This window comes from Nicotiana tabacum, chromosome 6 (assembly GCF_000715075.1).
Source record: "Nicotiana tabacum cultivar K326 chromosome 6, ASM71507v2, whole genome shotgun sequence".
In the NCBI taxonomy this organism is placed as follows: domain Eukaryota; kingdom Viridiplantae; phylum Streptophyta; class Magnoliopsida; order Solanales; family Solanaceae; genus Nicotiana; species Nicotiana tabacum.
In genome coordinates, this window is record NC_134085.1 from 159,300,896 (window position 1) to 159,321,875 (window position 20,980).

The 20,980-nt window shown below is 42.4% G+C and overlaps 1 protein-coding gene across 1 annotated transcript; it reads right to left on the minus strand.

Annotated features, from left to right (window-relative positions):
- Window positions 1-2: 2 nt before the first annotated feature.
- LOC107777001 (extra-large guanine nucleotide-binding protein 3) lies at window positions 3-18,261 on the minus strand. The gene is made up of 8 exons (XM_075255700.1): window positions 16,960-18,261; window positions 16,717-16,854; window positions 15,476-15,580; window positions 15,177-15,362; window positions 14,362-14,539; window positions 13,490-13,734; window positions 1,054-1,223; window positions 3-961 (listed from the first exon to the last, which is right to left on the minus strand). Exons 1-8 carry the CDS (start codon window positions 18,154-18,156, stop codon window positions 397-399), a joined length of 2,784 nt encoding a protein of 927 aa, XP_075111801.1. The 5' UTR covers window positions 18,157-18,261; the 3' UTR covers window positions 3-396.
- Window positions 18,262-20,980: the final 2,719 nt, after the last annotated feature.

The window sequence follows — 20,980 nt, forward strand, 5'->3', positions numbered from 1 at the left end:
AATGGGAGATAGGCACTCTTCATTAGAACTCAAATAGCTCTGACATTTACAATAAAAGAGAGTCCAACGCCTGCTCTACATTTTTACAAGCTATAAGATCAAAACATCATTCATTTCAGTTACAAACTGCCTCATTGAGTCTGCCAGATCTTTTCAGCCATGAAATCAATGAATGTCTCAATCGTTAAACAAATGCTATTCTCACTTCCAATAAGTAATTTGTGAATGATGGTGTTTAGCCACTAAAAAGACACAAGGGCTGCAGATCTACAAGACAGGAACACCTCTAAAAGTCCTTGTGTCCTCCACTACTTAACGGAGCTTTTGCACACCAAGTTGGGAGCTGATATCTCACTCCGCCTACACACAGAGCAAAATAATTCTAGCTGGCTGCATTCAAGGAGTAAAATCAGTTTCCGTACTGGAGAATGAATCGTCCTCAGCGATGCAATACATCTTTTCCTTCTCTTCGTTCCACATTACTACTTCTCGTACATACCTAAATGCTTCATCAACAGATGTACTTTGAAGAGCCCTAGTCGGCCAAACAAATAGTTTTTTGCCAGTGATTGAAGCATAGAGCTGCTTGAACTTAACAGCAACATAATAATATGCTTGATTTGCCAAGGCTTGATTGTTTTGTCTCTGTCTCAAAGGTCTAAAGTCATGAAACCAATCACAGACTGTCAAAGGAACTTGGTTGATTTTGTTTTCAAAGATATCATATTTATTTAGGAGGAGCACAAAAGAGGCTTCCTCAAAACTAGTATGTCTAACTAAACTCTCAAATACATCTCTGCTTGCCAACATTTTATTTTCTGAGGTACCATCACCTTGGGTCCATGCCAGGTCATAGTCACTCAAGGCCACACAAAAGACTACCACTTTGACATCTTCAAACATTTCAAGCCATTTGCCACTATCATGGACTCCCTTGGAACTGATACGGATCAATTGATACCTGAAGGAAGACAAACAGAAGAAAGCGGGTGGTCACTAAGGGGCAATAGGTTCACTTTATCAAACTAATATTAGCTATGCAAAAAGAGTTACTTGGTCCAAGGAGGTTCGCTTTCTAAGTCCTCGTCATAGATCTCAGACATAGGGCTGTGATCATCGAATGAGAATTCAAGAGAAGCAAGTCCATTGCAAGGAGCCACCCCTTCAGCATATAAAATGTCATTTTCTGAAGGTTCGTACTCATTACTAGATATCTCGATGGCCTGGCAAAAGTAAGATCACATTGACTGGCAGATGCAAGCTAAAGGCTTCCAGATAAGCATTATCAAAGATGAATCTAAAAGGTTAGCAACATCTAGCAAGCAATTGCAGAACCCCTTAAAGTATCAATATCATTGAATTTGAGATAGTGTAAAGTAGGGAGCACACTAGATTGAAAGACAATCTCTGAAGAAATGTACTTTGACAACCATTTCAAATATAAGTAGCCTTTGTAGACTTGTAGGTTGACGATGACTCAAAGTTGTTTAGCCCGTTATCACTGCAATTCAGTGTTTATGCTTACACAACAACAACAACAACAAACCCAGTATGATCCCAATAGGTTACAACAACAACAACAACAACAAACCCAGTTTGATCCAATATGTGGGGTCTGGGGAGGGTAGTCTGTACGCAGACCTTACCCCTACCTAATGCAGATAGAGAGGCATGATCCCAATAGGCTATATCTATTAATTCGTCAATCCAATTTAAAAGCTGCATTCTCTTTCAAGAATTAGTTTACCGTGCTTCTGCAATATCACATATTGCATGGACTCTATTTAATTTCCAAGCTACAACACTTCAGCAAAGATGTGGCAGTATTCAAGAAAAACAGACTTGAGATTGCTGTTTGCCTAGTTGTTGTAGAAGTATTTAAACTTTTTCACTAATGACAATAACTTAAGAGCCTGTTTGGTTGGTGGAATAAAAGATAATCACCACACTAATTCCGTACAATTACATACATTTTGGCTGTTTTTTTTTCTTTTTTTCTGCATAAGTTACGCGGGAATATAAGCATTATTTTATGCGGAGTAGAATGTGGAAAAAAATATGGGTATTAGTAGTACATGGATTAAAATAAAAACGACAAAAACGCCCTGACACTCTTTAGATTTTGTTTCTTCTTTTTCCTTGAAAATATCCAACAAGAAATAATCTTTAGTATGTAATAGAGGGGTCATTTTATTTGAACCCTATTTTTTTTAGAAAATGGAGTGCTTTAGCACATTATATTTGACGGTAATCAAGGTTATTTAGGCATGCTTGAAGAAATCTATATGATAAAATAGAGAAGCTTGGAAAACAAATTTTCTAGTATAGGCCTACAACATCTAAGACATGTCATACTAAAGGCTCCATGGAGGTAACCTATGATGAGCATCAAATATACCATCAAAAAACAGAAAAAAACAGTATAAAGTAAAAGAAAAATATGGTCATAATGCCCAAGATTAGTCGCTAGATCTAGTAGTTATAAATATAAGCTTTCTGTTCAAGGCTGTAGCTAACTATTCTTGCTAAATCAATCCGATTACTGATAATTAAGCATGCATCAAATCAATCAAGAGGCAAGTTCTGTAAGTTCCCATTTAACATGATAGAGGCTATAAGACCTCAGTGCAATGGGTCAAATTGTGCCATGATCTTGTAACATCATAATCAATGTCATGGGCGGCTTTCCAGTCGTGCCCCATGACCCCTTGGGCGCGCCCCGTGGCGTCCTAGCAAGCCTTCCAATGCCTAGCGCCACGGACAGCCCCATGGTCTTGGCCGCGCCAAGTGACAAGCGCGCATGTGCCTCTGTCGCCCCACCGATATCCCTCGCCAGCGCCCAACCGCAGGCAGATGCCAACAGCGCCGCGCGCGCAGACAACGCCGCACGCGCAGACCCTGATGCCAAAGACTATGCTACCGACAACGGACCTGTTTTCTGCCTTATAGCAAACTAAGTCTTTTTCAATGTAAATATAGAGTAGTTTTATTCCATGTACTTCCATTATGTTTCTCTAGCTTAATCAAGTCTAGTCTTGTAGCTTTGGATTATTTTTTTTAAGCATTATTAAGGGGGACCAAACAATCAAACTTTCTAGCAAGCAAACAATTCTATGTACTGGTGTCTCTCCCCCTCGACACCGCGTTGCCTTTCTGTAATAGCTTTCATTAATGCAATCAAACTTTCTTTCATTCTCAATTCTCATTCATGTTCTCTCAATTGCTCTTGACATTGGTTTTCCCGTACGGCACTGACAATCTAGTCTAGCGTACGGAGGGGACCTCAGTTGGCGGACAGCAACTGCACTGACATCAGTTGCTTAGCCTTACGTCGCCCTTCCAAGGAATCTCAGGAAGGCGCCGCGTAACAGTTGGTATCAGAGCCTAGGCTCGACATCGGACGAGGGAACGCATTGCCATTACCACCATTTCTGACCATGGTGAATCATGGGGACCGCATTGCGGCCCTTGAACAGACGGTTGACGGATTACTGCCCATCATGGATACGGTGCCTGAACTAAGAACCAGCCTAGGGAAAAGGTTGGATGACCTGGACCGCAGGGTGCTCCAGGCCGAAGTTGACATAGAAAACATCAGTCGTGACTCCGAGGGAGATCGGCAAACGGCAACCACAGAGGCAGCCGAAATTTTTGGCAAATTCGAGGGACTCCAACAGGAGCATGCCGAGGATTTAGCTTACAGAGCACAAGAGGCAGACAGTTGACGACTTGACAGACAAGCTCAATGTTGTCAATGCTGCTTTACAGGGCCTACTGCGAGGCGGTGGAAACCAGATCGGGGGCGCTGCAAACCCCACTTCCGCGACACAAAAACTGAAAATTCCTGAGCCAAAGCCATACAGTGGAGCTAGGAATGCCAAGGAAGTGGAGAACTTCATCTTTGATGTCGAACAATATTTCGATGTTGTTGGGGGCCTAGAAGAAGCTAAGAAGGTAGCAACTGCTGCCATGTATCTTCAGGGTGATGCTAAACTCTGGTGGCGGGTGAAATACAAAGCCATCAAGGCCGGTGAAGATGCTCTCGAAACATGGGCAGAACTGAAGGCAGTCATCCGCCTACAGTTCTTCCCCGAAAATGTTGAATACAATTCAAGGAGAAAGCTACGGGAGCTCCGACAGACCAAATCTGTGCGGGACTACGTGCGGGAATTCTCCGCGCTCATGCTAAGCATACGCGACATGGGGGACAAAGACAAGCTCTTCACTTTCCTAGAAGGGCTAAAACCTTATGCATGTATAGAGCTACAAAGACAACGGGTAGATACCCTGCCCAAGGCGATCCAAGCAGCTGAATGCCTTGGGGACTATCAAATGGAAGCTCGGAAGGATAGGCCTCAACCGCCTGCCCGAGCGGGATTCAAAGGGGGCCAGTCTAGCAATGATGGCCCTAGCAGAAGTGGGGGAGATCGGAGCTCAACCAAACCTAAGGCTCCCTCCACAGGCAGCAACAGTGTTGCGTCTAACAACAATGATCGGGGGAGGAAGCCTCCTTCAGGATGCCGTCATTGCGGCGGACCACATTGGAACAATGAGTGCCCACATGCACAGATGAACGCCCATCAGACTTTTGATGATGGGACGGATGACGATTCAGACGATGCGAATCAGACTGAACCAGTAGGTGCTTTCAATGCAATTGTTGGCTCCATTTCTGAGGCATTAGCAGAGACTAGTGCTGGTATCCGTAAGAAGAAGGACCCATGTCCAGTCACCAAGAAAGGGAAAAAGAAGGCGGATGATGAGACTCCTCTTAAGCACGAGAGGACCTTAATGTTCGTTGAGATGAAGGTGAATGGCAAGCCCATTCGGGCCATGGTAGACACGGGTGCTACCCACAACTACTTAGCCTCGACTCAGGTGGAGCGCCTTGGTCTAGTTGTAGGGAAAGGTAGAGGCCGTGTCAAAGCTATCAACTCACCTCCCCAGCCAGTGGGTGGAATAGCCAAAGAAGTACCGATGAAGCTTGGCCCTTACGAAGGAAAATTCAACCTGCGCGTGGTGATCATAGATGACTTCGAGTTGATAGTTGGATTGGAATTCCTAAGGCAAACCAACACCATGCCTGTACCGTATGCTGACATGTTACTGATGATGGGAGCAAACGGGACCAAGCCCTGCATTATCCCGTGCATGCCTATGAAGATGGCCGTTGAAAACATCTCGGCCTTGCAGTTGAAGAAGGGGGTCAAAAGAAATGAACCCACGTTCCTGGCAACCCTCTGCATCGAAGATGTAGAATGCTCCTCGGGTCCCATTCCTGAACCCGTGAAGGAGCTACTACTAGAGTTTGAAGATGTCATGCCACAAGACATGCCAAAGCGACTACCGCCTAGGCGCACTGTGGACCATGAAATTGAGCTGGTGCCGGGCGCGAAGCCACCTGCCCGGGCGCCTTACAGAATGTCACAACCCGAACTCACCGAGCTTCGGAGACAATTGACGGAAATGCTAGACACAGGGATTATCGTGCCCTCCAAATCCCCATACGGGTCCCCTGTGCTATTCCAAAAGAAACATGATGGTAGTCTACGACTCTGTGTGGACTATCGGGCACTAAACAAAATTACTGTGAAGAACAAGTACCCTATTCCGCTAATGGCAGACTTGTTCGATAGACTGGGTGGTGCGACGGTGTTCACCAAAATAGACCTAAAGACAGGTTATTGGCAAGTTCGGATTGCAGAGGGTGATGAGCACAAGACGACCTGTGTGACAAGATATGGGTCGTACGATTTCCTGGTTATGCCATTCGGCTTGACTAACGCCCCAGCTACATTTTGCACTTTGATGAACCAAGTCTTCCGAGAGTACATTGATGAATTCGTGGTGGTCTACTTGGATGACATTGTGGTATATAGCCAAACATTGGAGGAATACCTGATGCACTTGCGGAAGGTCCTAGCTCAATTGCGGGAGCATGAATTATATGCGAAGCTATCTAAGTGCTCCTTTGCTCAAAAGCAAATTGACTTCCTCGGACATGTCATCGAGGAAGGGCGGATCAAGATGGACCAGCAGAAGATTCAGGCAATCACAGATTGGCCGCCACCTAAGGATATCCACGCCTTGAGGGCGTTCCTTGGTCTATGCAATTTCTATCGGCGATTCGTGAAAAACTACTCCCTCATTGCAGTACCATTGACAGAACTCCTCAAGAAGGTCACGCATTGGGAATGGGGACCCAAGCGAGCGGAGGCCTTCAAAGCATTGAAAGTGGCTATGTCTAGTAGCCCCGTCTTGGCCCTTCCTGATCTGGCCAAACCATTCGAAGTACAAACAGATGCATCTGACTATGCCCTCGGTGGCGTCTTGCTACAAGAAGGGCATCATGTAGCGTACGAGAGCCGGAAGCTAAAAGATGCAGAGCGGCGCTATGCCGCCCATGAGAAAGAATTATTGGCTGTCGTCCACTGCTTGCGCCTCTGGAGGCACTGTCTGCTGGGAACCCCGTTCGTAGTCAAGACAGACAACACAGTTGTTAGCCATTTCATGACCCAGCCGAAGTTGAATGGTCGACAGGCCAGGTGGCAGGAACTCCTAGCTGAATTCCACTTCAACCTGGAGTACCGAAGTGGGAAGACTAATCATGTTGCTGATGCGCTCAGTCGGAGAGCTGATCTAGCATCGGTGTGCTTACTCGCCACCCTAAGGGGGAGCGAAGTAGCCACCTCCATCAAGGACCAGATACAAGATCTACTCATCAAAGACCCTGCTGCACAGTATTTGGTTGATTTGGTAGGACAAGGCAAGACTCGCCAGTTCTACATGGAAGATGGTTTTCTGAAAGTGAAAGGGAACCGACTTTATGTTCCTAAAGGAGGAGATCTACGAAGGACTCTTCTGGCGGAATGTCATGATACTCTGTGGGCCGGCCATCCCGGTGAAGAACGCACCATGGCGTTACTTTGCCGTGCATATTATTGGCCTCAAATGGCCGATGACGTTGCTCAGTATGTGAAGACTTGTCTAGTATGCCAGAAGGACAAGTCAGACCGCTTAACACGGGCGGGACTCTTGGAACCACTAGCTGTCCCAAAGAGACCTTGGGAAAGTGTTTCCCTGGATTTCATCACCGGATTGCCCAAGGTCGGAGATCTAACAACTATCTTGGTTGTAGTAGATCGGTTTTCCAAATATGCTACCTTTATTGCTGCCCCACAATATATATCAGCAGAAGATACAGCTCGACTCTTCTTCTCTCATGTCTTCAAATATTGGGGCCTACCCAAAGACATTGTTAGTGATCGTGACTCACGCTTCACTAGCAACTTTTGGACCCAACTCTTTAAGTGCCTTGGGTCGAAGCTGAGTCATAGCTCAAGTTTTCATCCGCAATCCGATGGCCAGACGGAGCGGTTCAATGGTATGTTGGAGGAATATCTCCGTCATTTTGTAACCGGATCACAGAAGAATTGGGTGAAGCTTCTGGATGCTGCTCAACTGTGTTTCAATTCACAAAAGAGCTCTAGTACAAACAAAAGCGCTTTTGAAATTGTTACCGGACAGCAACCGCTACTCCCACACACAGTCAACGCACCAAATATGTCTAAATCTCCTCGAGCTGCTAGCTTTTCTAAAGAGTGGAAGCAAAATTTGGAGATAGTGCGGAGCTATCTTGTCAAGGCTCAAAAGCGGATGAAGAGGCATGCTGATCAGAATCATCGCTTTGTTGAATACCAAGTAGGAGACAAAGTGATGGTCAAAATTCCAAAGCGTTACTTATTTGCGGGGGTCCATGACCCTCGCTTATTGCAAAAATATATCGGACCCTTGTCCATTGAAAGGCGTATTGGGAAAGTTGCATACCGGGTGGATACCCCAGCTTGGTGGAAAATTCATCCTGTCTTCCATGTCAGCCTCCTGAAACCTTTTCGGGAAGATACGGAGGATCCTTCAAGGAGCCAGCTCACAATACCCAGTATTCGAGGGCCCAATTCAACCGGAAAAAGGCGTGTTGAAGCTATCCTTGATGATAGAGTGATTCATGCCTCAAGGAAAGATCACCAAGAGTTCTTGGTGAAATGGCAGGGCTGTGATGCAGAGGAGAACACTTGGGAGAGGGGAACAAACCTCAAAGCCTACAAGAGCCTAATTGAAGATTATCTTGCAAGTAAGGCGCCGAGGACGTCGCCAACTCAGGTGGGGGAGAATGTCATGGGCGGCTTTCCAGCCGTGCCCCATGACCCCTTGGGCGCGCCCCGTGGCGTCCTAGCAAGCCTTCCAATGCCTAGCGCCACGGACGGCCCCGTGGTCTTGGCCGCGCCAAGTGACAAGCGCGCATGTGCCTCTGTCGCCCCACCGATATCCCTCGCCAGCGCCCAACCGCAGGCAGATGCCAACAGCGCCGCGCGCGCAGACAACGCCGCACGCGCAGACCCTGATGCCAAAGACTATGCTACCGACAACGGACCTGTTTTCTGCCTTATAGCAAACTAAGTCTTTTTCATTGTAAATATAGAGTAGTTTTATTCCATGTACTTCCATTATGTTTCTCTAGCTTAATCAAGTCTAGTCTTGTAGCTTTGGATTATTTTTTTAAGCATTATTAAGGGGGACCAAACAATCAAACTTTCTAGCAAGCAAACAATTCTCTGTACTGGTGTCTCTCCCCCTCGACACCGCGTTGCCTTTCTGTAATAGCTTTCATTAATGCAATCAAGCTTTCTTTCATTCTCAATTCTCATTCATGTTCTCTCAATTGCTCTTGACATTGGTTTTCCCGTACGGCACTGACAATCTAGTCTAGCGTACGGAGGGGACCTCAGTTGGCGGACAGCAACTGCACTGACATCAGTTGCTTAGCCTTACGTCGCCCTTCCAAGGAATCTCAGGAAGGCGCCGCGTAACAGTTGGTATCAGAGCCTAGGCTCGACATCGGACGAGGGAACGCAATTACTCTATAATGACAGCTAATGTTGACCTTATTATTAAGTGGTAACATCTGGACCCTCTAGTGAAAAGTCACCCTAACTTGTTTTACTTTATAAATAGTAATTGTCAAAAAAGACTTTGGCAAGTAAATAATAAATTCAATATACAAGGTAAGCTCCTGATGCTATTTATAGTCAAAACCATGCATTTTCAATTTCCTCTCTTTCCCTGCTGATCGTTTCCCCCAACCCTTCTTGAGCCCAAATTTCAGTTCCAAAACCCTAGCAGCCTTCCGGCGACCTCTGGCCGGCGACCCCCCTTGTTGTCCCTCCCTTTTCGAGTCTGTCCAGGTCCACCCCTGCGACAGGTTGACAGCCCCCCTCCCTGATGGTTTCGTGGTGGTTGTGTGTGATTTTTCGGGGAACTAGTTGCGGCTGCCCAGGCGAGCGCGAGGCGTACGGGCGAGTAGAACGGAGCATCACCGGCTAGTGTGTGCAAAGGTTGGCAGGAGATAGAAGGACGCCCGACAAATTTCTGTGACCTCGGGTGCATAAAGTCATATTTCCAGGTTCTTTCCATCGGTAGTTGGTACCTCCCCATTCCTTCTCTTTCTTTATGTTAGTTAAATTGTGGCTATTTAGTTAGCATCACTTTAAGCATATTATTAGAGTATTTGTAGTTGCTACCTGTTATTTTCTAGTTTGGGTCTGTGTTAGTATTTTCCGGAGTTTGTCGTAGGTATAGTGGTTGTGGTCTGGGATGGTAGAGTAAGGTCATGTCGGTGCCGGGGGTGGGGAGGGGGTCAGTGGATGGGACGGGAGGCAAGAAGGGTAAGGGGAAAGATGGAGCTTATAGATTGAGGATCGGGTCGTGGAACATAGGCACGCTGACGGGTAAGTCTATCGAGTTGGCGAAGAAGGTTAATATAGCTTGTGTCCAGGAGACTAGGTGGGCAGGGTCGAAGGCGAGGAATGCGGACGGGTATAAGTTGTGGTACTCTGGAGTTGTGAGGGGTAAGAATGGAGTGGGTATCTTGGTGGATAGGGATTTTAGAGAGTCTGTGGTTGAGGTTAGGCGAGTGAATGATAGGCTAATGTTTATTAAGTTGGTGATTAGTGAGTGCACCCTCAATGTCGTTAGCGCTTACGCGCCGCAAGCAGGCTTGGATGAGGAGGTTAAGAGGCGCTTTTGGGAGGGTTTGGACGAGATTGTGCGTAGTATTCCAACTACTGAAAGGTTATTTATTGGAGGTGATTTTAATGGCCATATTGGGTCGGCTGCTGGTAGCTATGGCGAGGTGCATGGTGGCTTTGGCCTTGGGGATAGGAACGGAGGAGGTACTTCGCTGTTAGATTTCGCTAAGGCTTTCGAGCTGGTGATTGCGAGCTCGACTTTTCCGAAGAGAGAGGAGCATCTGGTTACATTCCAAAGTTCGGCAGAAAAGACTCAGATTGATTACCTTCTCCTCAGAGGTGTGATAAAGGGTTATGCAAGGATTGCAAGGTTATCCCGGGAGAGACCCTCACGACTCAGCATAGGCTCTTAGTGATGGACATCGGCATTATGATGAAGAGGAAGAAAAGGTATGCTCGTGGCCGATCGAGGATTAGATGGGAAGCTTTAACCAAGGATAAAGCCCAGGAGTTGGAAGGGAGGTTATCCGTTATGGGAGCTTGGAGGAGTAGTGGAGACGCGAGCACTATGTGGTCAACGACGGCGAACTACATGAGGGAGACGGCGAGAGAGGTGCTAGGGGTATCGAAGGGTTTTTCTGGCAGGCATCAAGGCGACTGGTGGTGGAATGACGTAGCCCAAGGTAAAGTGGAGGCGAAGAAGGCAGCGTACGCGAAGTTGGCAGGGAGCACAAGCGAGGAGGAGAGGAGAACGAATAGTGAGAGGGAGAAGGTGGCAAGGAAGGAGGCAAAGCTGGCGGTCACGGAGGCTAAGAATGCAGCGTTTGCTCGTCTATACGAGGAATTGGGGGAGAAAGGCGAGGACAGGAAGTTGTTTCGGCTGGCTAAAGTGAGGGAGAGGAAGGCCCGGGATCTGGACCAAGTAAGGTGCATCAAAGACGAGGATGGTAGAGTATTGATGGGAGAGTCCCGAGATGGCACACGTACTTCTATGGTCTTCTAAACGAGGAGGGGGACTGGGATATAGCGCTAGGGGATTTGGGCCATTCGGAGAGTCTCCGAGATTTTAGGTATTGCAGGCGCATTAAGGTGGAGGAGGTCGTGGGGGCTTTGCGTAAGATGAGTAGGGGTAGGACGACCGGGCCAGACGAAATTCCGATTGAGTTTTGGAATTGTGTGGGTAGAGCAGGATTGAATTGGCTGACTAGGTTGTTCAATGTAATTTTTAGGACGAAGAGGATGCCAGAGGAGTGGAGGTCGAGTACAGTGGTACCGTTGTATAAGAACAAAGGTGATATCCAGTCTTGTAACAATTATAGGGGTATCAAGTTACTTAGCCATACCATGAAAGTCTGGGAGAGGGTGATGGAGGTGAGGGTGAGGAAGACGATGTCTATATCCGATAATTAGTTTGGGTTCATGTTGGGTCGCTCCACTACGGAAGCTATCCACCTTATTAGGAGGTTGGTGGAACAGTACAGGGATAAGAAGAAGGATCTGCACATGGTGTTTATTGACTTGGAGAAAGCGTATGACAAGATCCCTAGGGAGGTGCTCTGGAGATGTCTTGAGGCAAAGGGCGTGCCGGTAGCCTACATAAGAGCGATCAAGGACATGTATGATGGAGCTAAGACTAAGGTTAGGACTGTGGGAGGCGACTCAGAGCATTTCCCAGTTGTTATGGGATTACACCAAGGCTCTGCGCTTAGCCCGTTCTTATTTGCCTTGGTGATGGATGCACTGACATACCATATTCAAGGGGATGTGCCATGGTGTATGTTATTTGCTGATGACATAGTTCTAATTGATGAGACGAGGGTCGGTGTTAACGAGAGGTTGGAGGTTTGGTGACAGACCCTCGAGTCTAAGGGTTTCAAATTGACAGACCCTCGAGAGGTTGGAGGTTTGGTGACATAGTTCTAATTGATGAGACGAGGGTCGGTGTTAACGAGAGGTTGGAGGTTTGGTGACAGACCCTCGAGTCTAAGGGTTTCAAATTGAGTAGGTCTAAGACAGAGTACCTGGAGTGCAAGTTTAGCGCTGAGTCGAGGGAAGTAGGCAGGGACGTGAGGCTTGGATCACAGGTCATCCCCAAGAGAGATAGCTTCAAGTATCTTGGGTCGGTGATTCGGGGACGGAGAGATCGACGAGGACGTCACTCACCGTATAGGGGCGGGCTGGATGAAATGGAGGCTTGCATCTGGAGTCTTGTGTGACAAGAAAGTGCCACCGATACTTAAAGGTAAGTTTTATAGAGTTGTGGTTAGACCGGCCATGTTGTATGGGGCAGAGTGTTAGCCGGTTAAGAACTCCCATATTTAGAGGATGAAGGTAGCAGAGATGCGGATGCTGAGGTGGATGTGCGGGCACACTAGGATAGACAAGATTAGGAAGGAAGATATTCGGAAGAAGGTAGGTATGGCCCCTGTGGATGACGAGATGCGGGAAGCGAGGCTCAGATGCTTCGGGCACGTGCGGAGGAGAAGCCTTGATGCTCCGGTGAGGAGTTGTGAGCGGTTGGCCATGGTGGGTACGAGAAGAGGCAGAGGGTGGCCTAAGAAGTATTGGGGAAAGGTGATCAGGCAGGACATAGTACGACTGTAGATTTACGAGGACATGACCCTTGATGGGAAGGTCTGGCGGTCAAGCATTAGGGTTGTATAGTAGAGCTTTCCTTACTTCATACCCGGGGTGAGGCGGGGTTGGATTAGGGTTGATCTTAGATGGCTTGCAGTTTATGTTGAGTCCACACTATCCTTGTTGTTTATCTTAGGCCCGGGCCTTAGATACTGGTTACTGTTATTGCATGTCATTTATCTTTTGGTTGTTATGCTTATGTTACTATTACGGTTTCTACTAGAATTACTAATGAATTGTATTTTCTTGTTTTTTTATTTCTGTCTTTCTGAGCCGAGGGTCTATCGGAAACAGCCTCTCTGCTCTATCGGGTAGGGGTAAGGTCTGCGTACACATTACCCTCCCCAGACCCCACTTTGTGGGATTTTACTGGGTAGTTGTTGTTGTTGTTGTTGTTCTCTTCATGATAAAATCAAGTAATAGAAACATCAATCCAAATAAATTGTGTAGCTACCAACTAGATGTCAAATATTGATTTCGTAATTTAAGCAAAAGATACTTCTATTCAATAATCTTAGAAATTTGAAACTAGATGTATTAATACCTCACCACTTATAAATGAAGTATTTACTCATGAATTTCCTTCATCATACCAAATGACTCATTTACATCATCTTCAATCATAAACTTGAATGTGACTCTCATTACATGCTTACGGATAATTTAACAGTGTTTGCACATTTTGAACAGATGTATTTTAACATATATTTTTCACCTAATTTCATGTCCACTATAAGTGCCATGTCTAAAATTGCCACCTCTAAACCAACTGCTATCCAGTAAATGCAGATATCGTTTATGGAAACAAGGTATTAAACAAGGTATACCTTGTCCAGGAAATATTTAGCAGTATCAGGAAGCAAACGCAGTTCATCCCTTCTCTTGTACGTTTCCTGGATGGCAGGGTCTTTCCAGATTTCGTCTACAACTGGAGCATATTCACGTGTAGCAGCAGGAAAGAAAGTATCCAAATCTCCCATAGCTATGATTTCCAGTAACCAATCAGAAAAATGTTTTACTCTTTGATTGACTGAGTAGATGCAGCGCCTGCTCCCATCAGTTCCGGCATCAACTGAATTAATTTTACAGTATCCACACAACAGAAATTCAGATATTGCCCACATGATATATATATCCAAGGAGAGGATTTCCTTTGTGCTTATAAACAACACAGTTGAGCGCCGAGTAGGACAATTCATTTAATGCCAAGGGCTTAGGAATATGCTTAACTTAAATAGCCCTTTGGAATTGTGAAAAACCACCACATAGATTCCACTGGTCAACATATGACAAGCCAACTTTGACATTAAATAAAGGCCATATCCCATCCTTTAAGAACATAACAAGGATGAAAAAATATGGAAATAGGCCCTCAGACCCACTCTGCCCAGTGTATATATTACATAGTCAAATCAGAAAGAAAGCAAACTTAAATTTTCTGGCTATCAGCATTCACCTGTAGCCTGTAGGAAAATGCTTTTCCCCATGTACAAGCAGGTGCAAGGGAGAGAGGATCTATGCCTTTCTTCTAGTTGTCATTTCTAACTAAATGCTTTCACACATTGCTTCCTGCTTATTAAAACTAGCTATCGTTTGCAGGACTTTACTTTTATCAACTCAAAAATAAATTAGGATTACAACCCGAATGGGTGCAACTCAATTCAGCTTACGTTCAACCAGGAAGGAGTGTCTAGAATACCTGGTGAAAGATTTTCCATCTCCAAATCACAAGTTTTCTTATCCATCAGGACCTCCTCCTCAAAGTGCTCTCGCCCCTCGAGTAAGACACTCAGGTATCTATAGATGTTTCTTTGAATGGTAAGCTTGATATTCTGTACCTCTTCAACTGTGAATTTACTTTTAGATATAAACTTCACCTGTTGTATTGAAAGAAGAGAAGGAATACAATTGATTAAGAGATAATCATGAAATAAAGATTACAAGGTTTGGCAACAGTAGCAAATAGGCAGTTTCCAGGTTCAATCGCGGTAGTCATGTAGGTAAATGACAGAAGCAACTTAATATAAACCATTAACCAAGCATGCTTGATCTGTGTTTCCCTGGAATCAATGTTCCCTACTTAATACTACAGATCCACCAAGATAATTTGAATCGCCGAAAAGAAAACTCAAACAAAATCAACCTGAGCAATTTACCAAGAAGGAAGCTAGCACTTTTTGTTTGAAACTTTGAATATTGAAAGGAAAAGAGTCAACTTCAGTGTGTACATTCAACAAGCTTTTAGTCTTTGAAACTCAATAACATGAATGAAGATAAATGCAATTACTAACTAGTAATATGATGAAATGTTACTAATTTTCACTTCAAAAAGTAGGAAAAAAACAGAGAATCCATAGGTTTAAGCTTTCTTCTCAAAAGGCTACTTGATATATTGTGAGTAATGGAGAAAGGCCCTCACCTAAAGATCATCATAGAAAACTGACAAGCTTCTTATTCAAGAAATTTCCACTAGCCTATCCAAATAACAGAAGATATATGATTTTGTATGCCGACCTGCTTAAAAATGGTGCTTGTCCCAGATCCTTCCAGCCCAAACAACAAAAGTTTCTGCAGTCTACCTTGCTCCAAATACTCAGGTATAGACCTACCTGAAAAAGCAGTCGCATCTTCTTTTGGCCCGTGAATATTTCCACGTGGAACAGGCAATGAAAACAATGAACAAATGAAACGAGTAGATGCCTGCCTAACAAAAAGTACAGCTGTAATTAATTAAAATATAGACATAAATAATTTGAAAAGGATCATAATGTCCCTCAAGTGGAAACTTTTACTTCAAAGGATTACGAGAGAACCTTTCCCCATATGTTTCCTCTAATGTTATTTTGACCTTCTTCCTCATAGGATCCATCATCGTATACCCAAAAGTGAGTACCTCGTTGACATTGAACCTTGGCTAACTGAGAAAAGAGGAAAAGACTTTCAGCACAGATAGCTAGTTTTAGTTCCAGTCTTATAAGACACCATCATCTCTAGAAATTATATCTCCATTGATTTCCAGAATGCGATGTGAACACAGGAATCCAGTATTGAGCATGCCGAAGCCACTCTCATTCAGAATCGTTATTATACTAAAATATATGTTTGAGCAAAATTAATTAGTAGATCATCTACTTAAGGGTATCCTTCAAGATGGAAGATATTGAAACTCCTTAAAAAGATGCAGCCTAGCTTTGCTAATACAATGAGTGGGAGGGTCAGGGCTAAAATGGGTTCACACCCTCCCAGCCTCTCTCGCTTTCTGCAACAATTGAAAAGATGCTACTTGAACTGCATCATTTGAAGTTGCAGGCTTGCTTGTGTTTCGTGGCAGCCCATTACATGAGACAGTCCTAAACCTTCCTTCAACTACAGCACTCTTCAACCAAGCACATAATTCTCGTGTGCATACCCATTAGAATCTTACACGCATCGGAATGATCACAGCTAGCTACCAGCAAAATCCGATTCTGATAATGATATGTCAAGCTTCCATGTCTCAGAAAATAAGTGATACTCCCTCCAATCCAAAATAAGTGATTTTATGGATGTTTTCACACAGATTAAGAAATTCACCTTTTAACATTAATTAGCAATAAAATTGACCATATTAACCTTTACTATCTCACATAAACACTCCTAACACATACTCCAACACTATTTACTCCAAGAGCAATATAGAAAAAAAATAATTAACCCATCCTTGAAATCTGAAAAAATCACTTATTTTGGACCATAAAAAAAAGGCCAAAAAATCACTTATTTTGGACCGGAGGGAGTAATAATTAAATTATTCAGAAACCTCTATGAACTACAGAAACAACAAGAAGAAGATCTGTGGAACAAATCATTTCAGAATCTCTAATCAACACGGAACATCGACTAAAGCTAAAAATATGACATCCATGATAAAATGATTTGATATGCAATGAACTAACTTCAGATAGCATTTCTCAACATACAATTAAATAGAACTGAATATCTAATCGCACGCTCAAATGGAGCGAGTGCATGCACCAGAATATTCTGAATAATCCAATATTTGAATTTATTTTACCTTCAGAACCCTGAGCTCAACTTTTGTAATCTCACGGCCATTGATGAACACTTTCGTATTTCCTTTACTAGCATCAATCTGAAGCTTACCACCCACATTCAGTTTTGAGCTTATTATCCTGTCTGGCTTCTCTCCCTCCTATAAGATAACATGTCAAATCCAATGACTAACAAAATTCCACAAATAAATCATATACACAATACCTATGCAAATTGACAAAAGCACAATAAAAACTGCTGTTACCTTTCCCCAAAGCCCCGAATCCTTGTCATACCAATACTTTCCAGGTCTCAACTTCTGTGGTGGAATTGCACATCCAAGCAACTCTACTAATTCCTCCTCCCGCAATGGCCTCCCATTGACCCACACCTGCTCGGGTTGAATTTGGTTCGCCAAGCACTCACTCTCTGCCTTCATTATCAGCTTAACTTCCAAGGGACTACAGATTTTCGCCAGCAAACGAGAACACTTACCCAATTTTTCTCTGTTAGCCTCATCTATAGGCTCTCCTATGCATCCCACACATTTCCTACCCTCTGGCATTGAGCCCATAGCCTTAAGCAAACAGTTTCTACAGTACCTAGCACCACATACAATGCAAAATTCTCTCTCTCTTAACCTGTTATTCTTCCCACACCTACTACAGACATGAACCCTAGCCTTAACCCCTAGCCTATCATTTTTTCCATTTTTTTCCCCTTCCGGTAATGATTTATCACCAACATCAACAGAGGACGCCGAATTATACTCATTTCTATCTACGTCATCATATTTATCATCATTATCATTTTCATATTCATTCTCTGCAGTTTCATCAGTATCAATAGCCGGAACATCACCGCTATTATTTAACTCCGAAAGAGATTGATCCGTTGGGATTTTACTATCAGATTCCGAGCTGGAATTCATGCGCAGCCTTGAAGCCGAAGACGAACTTCCGCTTCCGCTTCCACTACTGTTTTTCTTCACGTGCATAGTGAATTTGGAATGAACGGACGGTACCTTACGGAATTTGGGAAGTTTCGTGAGGGTACTTTGGGAAGAAGCAAGTGGATCAACTACAGGAACAGGAAAATCTAACGGCGGACCTTTATACTCAATAGCAATAGAGTAGTCGAGTTGTTCTTCGTCCGGTAGGGGAGCTCCGGCCGGCAACATTCGGCGGAGAAGGTCTTGCCAAGCGTCAGAATTGGAACCAGCAAACGGCTCAGTCATGTGGAAATCAGTAGAAGAAAGAGGAAGAAGATTCAATGGGCAATTTGAAGAGTGTGAAATGGAAATAGTGGTGACATGGTTGCTTGCCAAATTGGTTAGGTTGTGTAACTGAAACTGACCTTTTCCACAATTAAGACAGACAGAGAGAAAAGGGATGCAACTGGGAAAGGAAACAAAGGTCGGTGGCCAGGTGGGCGTTCGTTTTGAAAATTTAATTAAATGCATTGGAAATTAAATTACTAAAAGCCGCCTACATGCTCTCTGCGCGTCACTCCTGAGTAAAGCCTGATGCAATTTGGTAACTCCGTTTCTTTTTGTTCCCTTTACAAATTGGTAACTACTACCTTCTCCCTCTCGAAATCTTTTATCTTATGAGTCAAATAAATTCTTTTTACTAAATTTTTGTCAACGAGTATTAGAGCCCGTTTGGATTGGCTTAAAAAAAATGGCTTTTAAGCACGAGTGCTTAAAAGCAACTTTTAAGTGCTGGAACTTATTTTATAAATAATCAGTTGCCTATTTGGATAAAAGTGCTGAAACTTAAAAAAAATTATTGAAGTGTTTGGTAAATAAGCATTGGTAGGCACTTTTTTCTCTTAAAAAGACAAAATATCGCATAAAACAAATCAAGAACCTACATCTTGCTCTTGCTTATTATGTAACAATCTGTCAAACCTCGATTTCTATAAGCTGATCATGACCAAACATAAAACTTGCAAAAAAATTGTTACCATATTTTTTAAAAATGTAAAGCCTTAAATCATGTTTGGGAGTAGTTGGATGTTTTAGGATGAAGAACACGGAAAGTTTGGGAGTAGTTTGGGAAAGAAGAACAAAAAGTGTCGAAGATGAAGGAGAAGAACAAATTTACCGTCGAAGATGAAGGAGAAAAAGAGGAAAGAAGATGAACAGAAAGTGGGAGTAGTTGGATGTTTTAGGATTTATTTGACGAGGGTAGTTTTGGGATTAGTAAAAGTTATAAGGGACAAGTAAGTAATTTCGTTGGTCAAAATAAGATGGCTTTTAAGCCAAAATAGGAGAAGTTAGGATATCCTAACTTGTGGCTTTTAGCTTTTTTTAAGCCTTTTTTAACTTTTTTTAAGTTGTTTTCTTTTTTGCCAAACACTCCAAACATTTAAAAATGACTTAAAAGCTGACCAGCTTTTAAGCCAATCCAAACAGGCTCTTAGTCACAATCTCTCGTAATAACCCATTTTTGTAATGTTTTTTTTCTTCGAATGATACATGATGCTAGTGTATTCATCTGGAAAATAAAAGTTAATGCATAACCCATGACCAGATGGCGTTATATACGTGTATATATATATATATATATATATATATATATATTGGTATACCATATAGACAACAAGCACAAATTAAATATTTTTCATAAAAAAATTATTTGGATTTGATGTTTCCTGAAACTTTGTACAATTTGGGAAGTAAGGGAGGATCAAACTCTCCGTAGTGTTAAAGAAGTAACATGGGGTGTTTCTTAACATATTATTCCTACAACTAATAACATTCGTTATGGTGCATGTCGATGTGTTTTCTGATAGCAACGTTAACCTAATTGCTAATTACCAAAAAGGAACGAATTATTTGCAGTATATACTCTCTTTGTCCATGAAAATGAAATGTTGTAGTCTTGTAGACTAGGTTGCTTCTTCCCCAAATCAACTCATTCTCTCAAGATTACTTTTATCTCTGTTTCTCGTTAACACACCCAATTAATATTTTCAACTTTATTGCCATTGGGATCTCTACTTTTGCATTCGCAATATGTGTTTTGAATGTTTCCTTTTAATTCGCAATATCTTTTGTATTTCGATTAAGGATTTTAATCGAAATTATCTATACTGAATTCCTGATTATAATTCCAGAATAATCTTGTTTTGAACCAAACCACCTCATTCTTTTTTAACCGTTGTCTGCTGTTTTTCTTAGTAGTATAACATTGCTTCTCCAATTCTGACTGGGCTAGAGAATCATTATTTCCAGTTAAAATCCATAAAAGCTTGTCTTCTGATTATAAGATCCTTGTGTCTGTGTATATATAACGACAAGTCCTTGGATCTTATAAGTGTATCTAACAAATGTTTTTACCACGCAACAGGACACTACTTCTGGTACTGATATAAGAGTAGCATAAGACGACAATGAGGATATTGGAACCTAGCAAAAAGTTGTGCCTCGGTCGACGTCCCTACTGCATCATATCATATCATATCAACTAAAATAGCTGGATGTATAATATATGTATAATCTATATTATTATAAAAGCATGAATACAATATCGGTTTACAAAAATAACCTTATAATATTAAGCATAATAACTCATAATAAAAGGACATAACCAGAATTCTAAATATTAACCTTATAATCCTATTAATTTTAGGACATAATACTACACGTTAGGAATCTTATATGATTACCTTTAGGAATCCTATTAGTATAAATTCTATACTTATTTTCTCTTATGTAAAGTTTGTACTCGAATTGGCTTATCGTATAAAACTTTCTTTATTAGTATCTAAAGTTTATCTTTTCTATTGTTTATTATTATTGTTTCTTTAATACCAGCTCACTTAGAATAATAATTTAATGTCTTAATCATATGATTCCAATTAATATAAGTATGGAAATTGCCTTATCCATATTTCGAAAGGTGTCTAATACGTTCCTTTTTTATTTAACTTGAACCCTTTTTAACTATAATATCTTTTATGTTAATTTTTTAAATATTTAATATTTTAAATTAATAAAAAAATTCCTATTAAATTATTTAAAAAAAAATATGCATGAGGTTTAATAACTAATTTTATAAGAATCCTCCATATTGGCAATACATTACCACTCCATAATGTCTAATACCAGGAAAAAATAAAAGTAATGTTAAATAGACTGTATAAAGAGTTGAAATTGAGAAGAAAAAATATCCCCATGATAATATATTTTTATATTATATTTGAACTGATTTTCTACTCAAATAATATTTTTTATGATCAAATATAAAGTAAGAACAGATCCAGTATTCAGTGTCTTC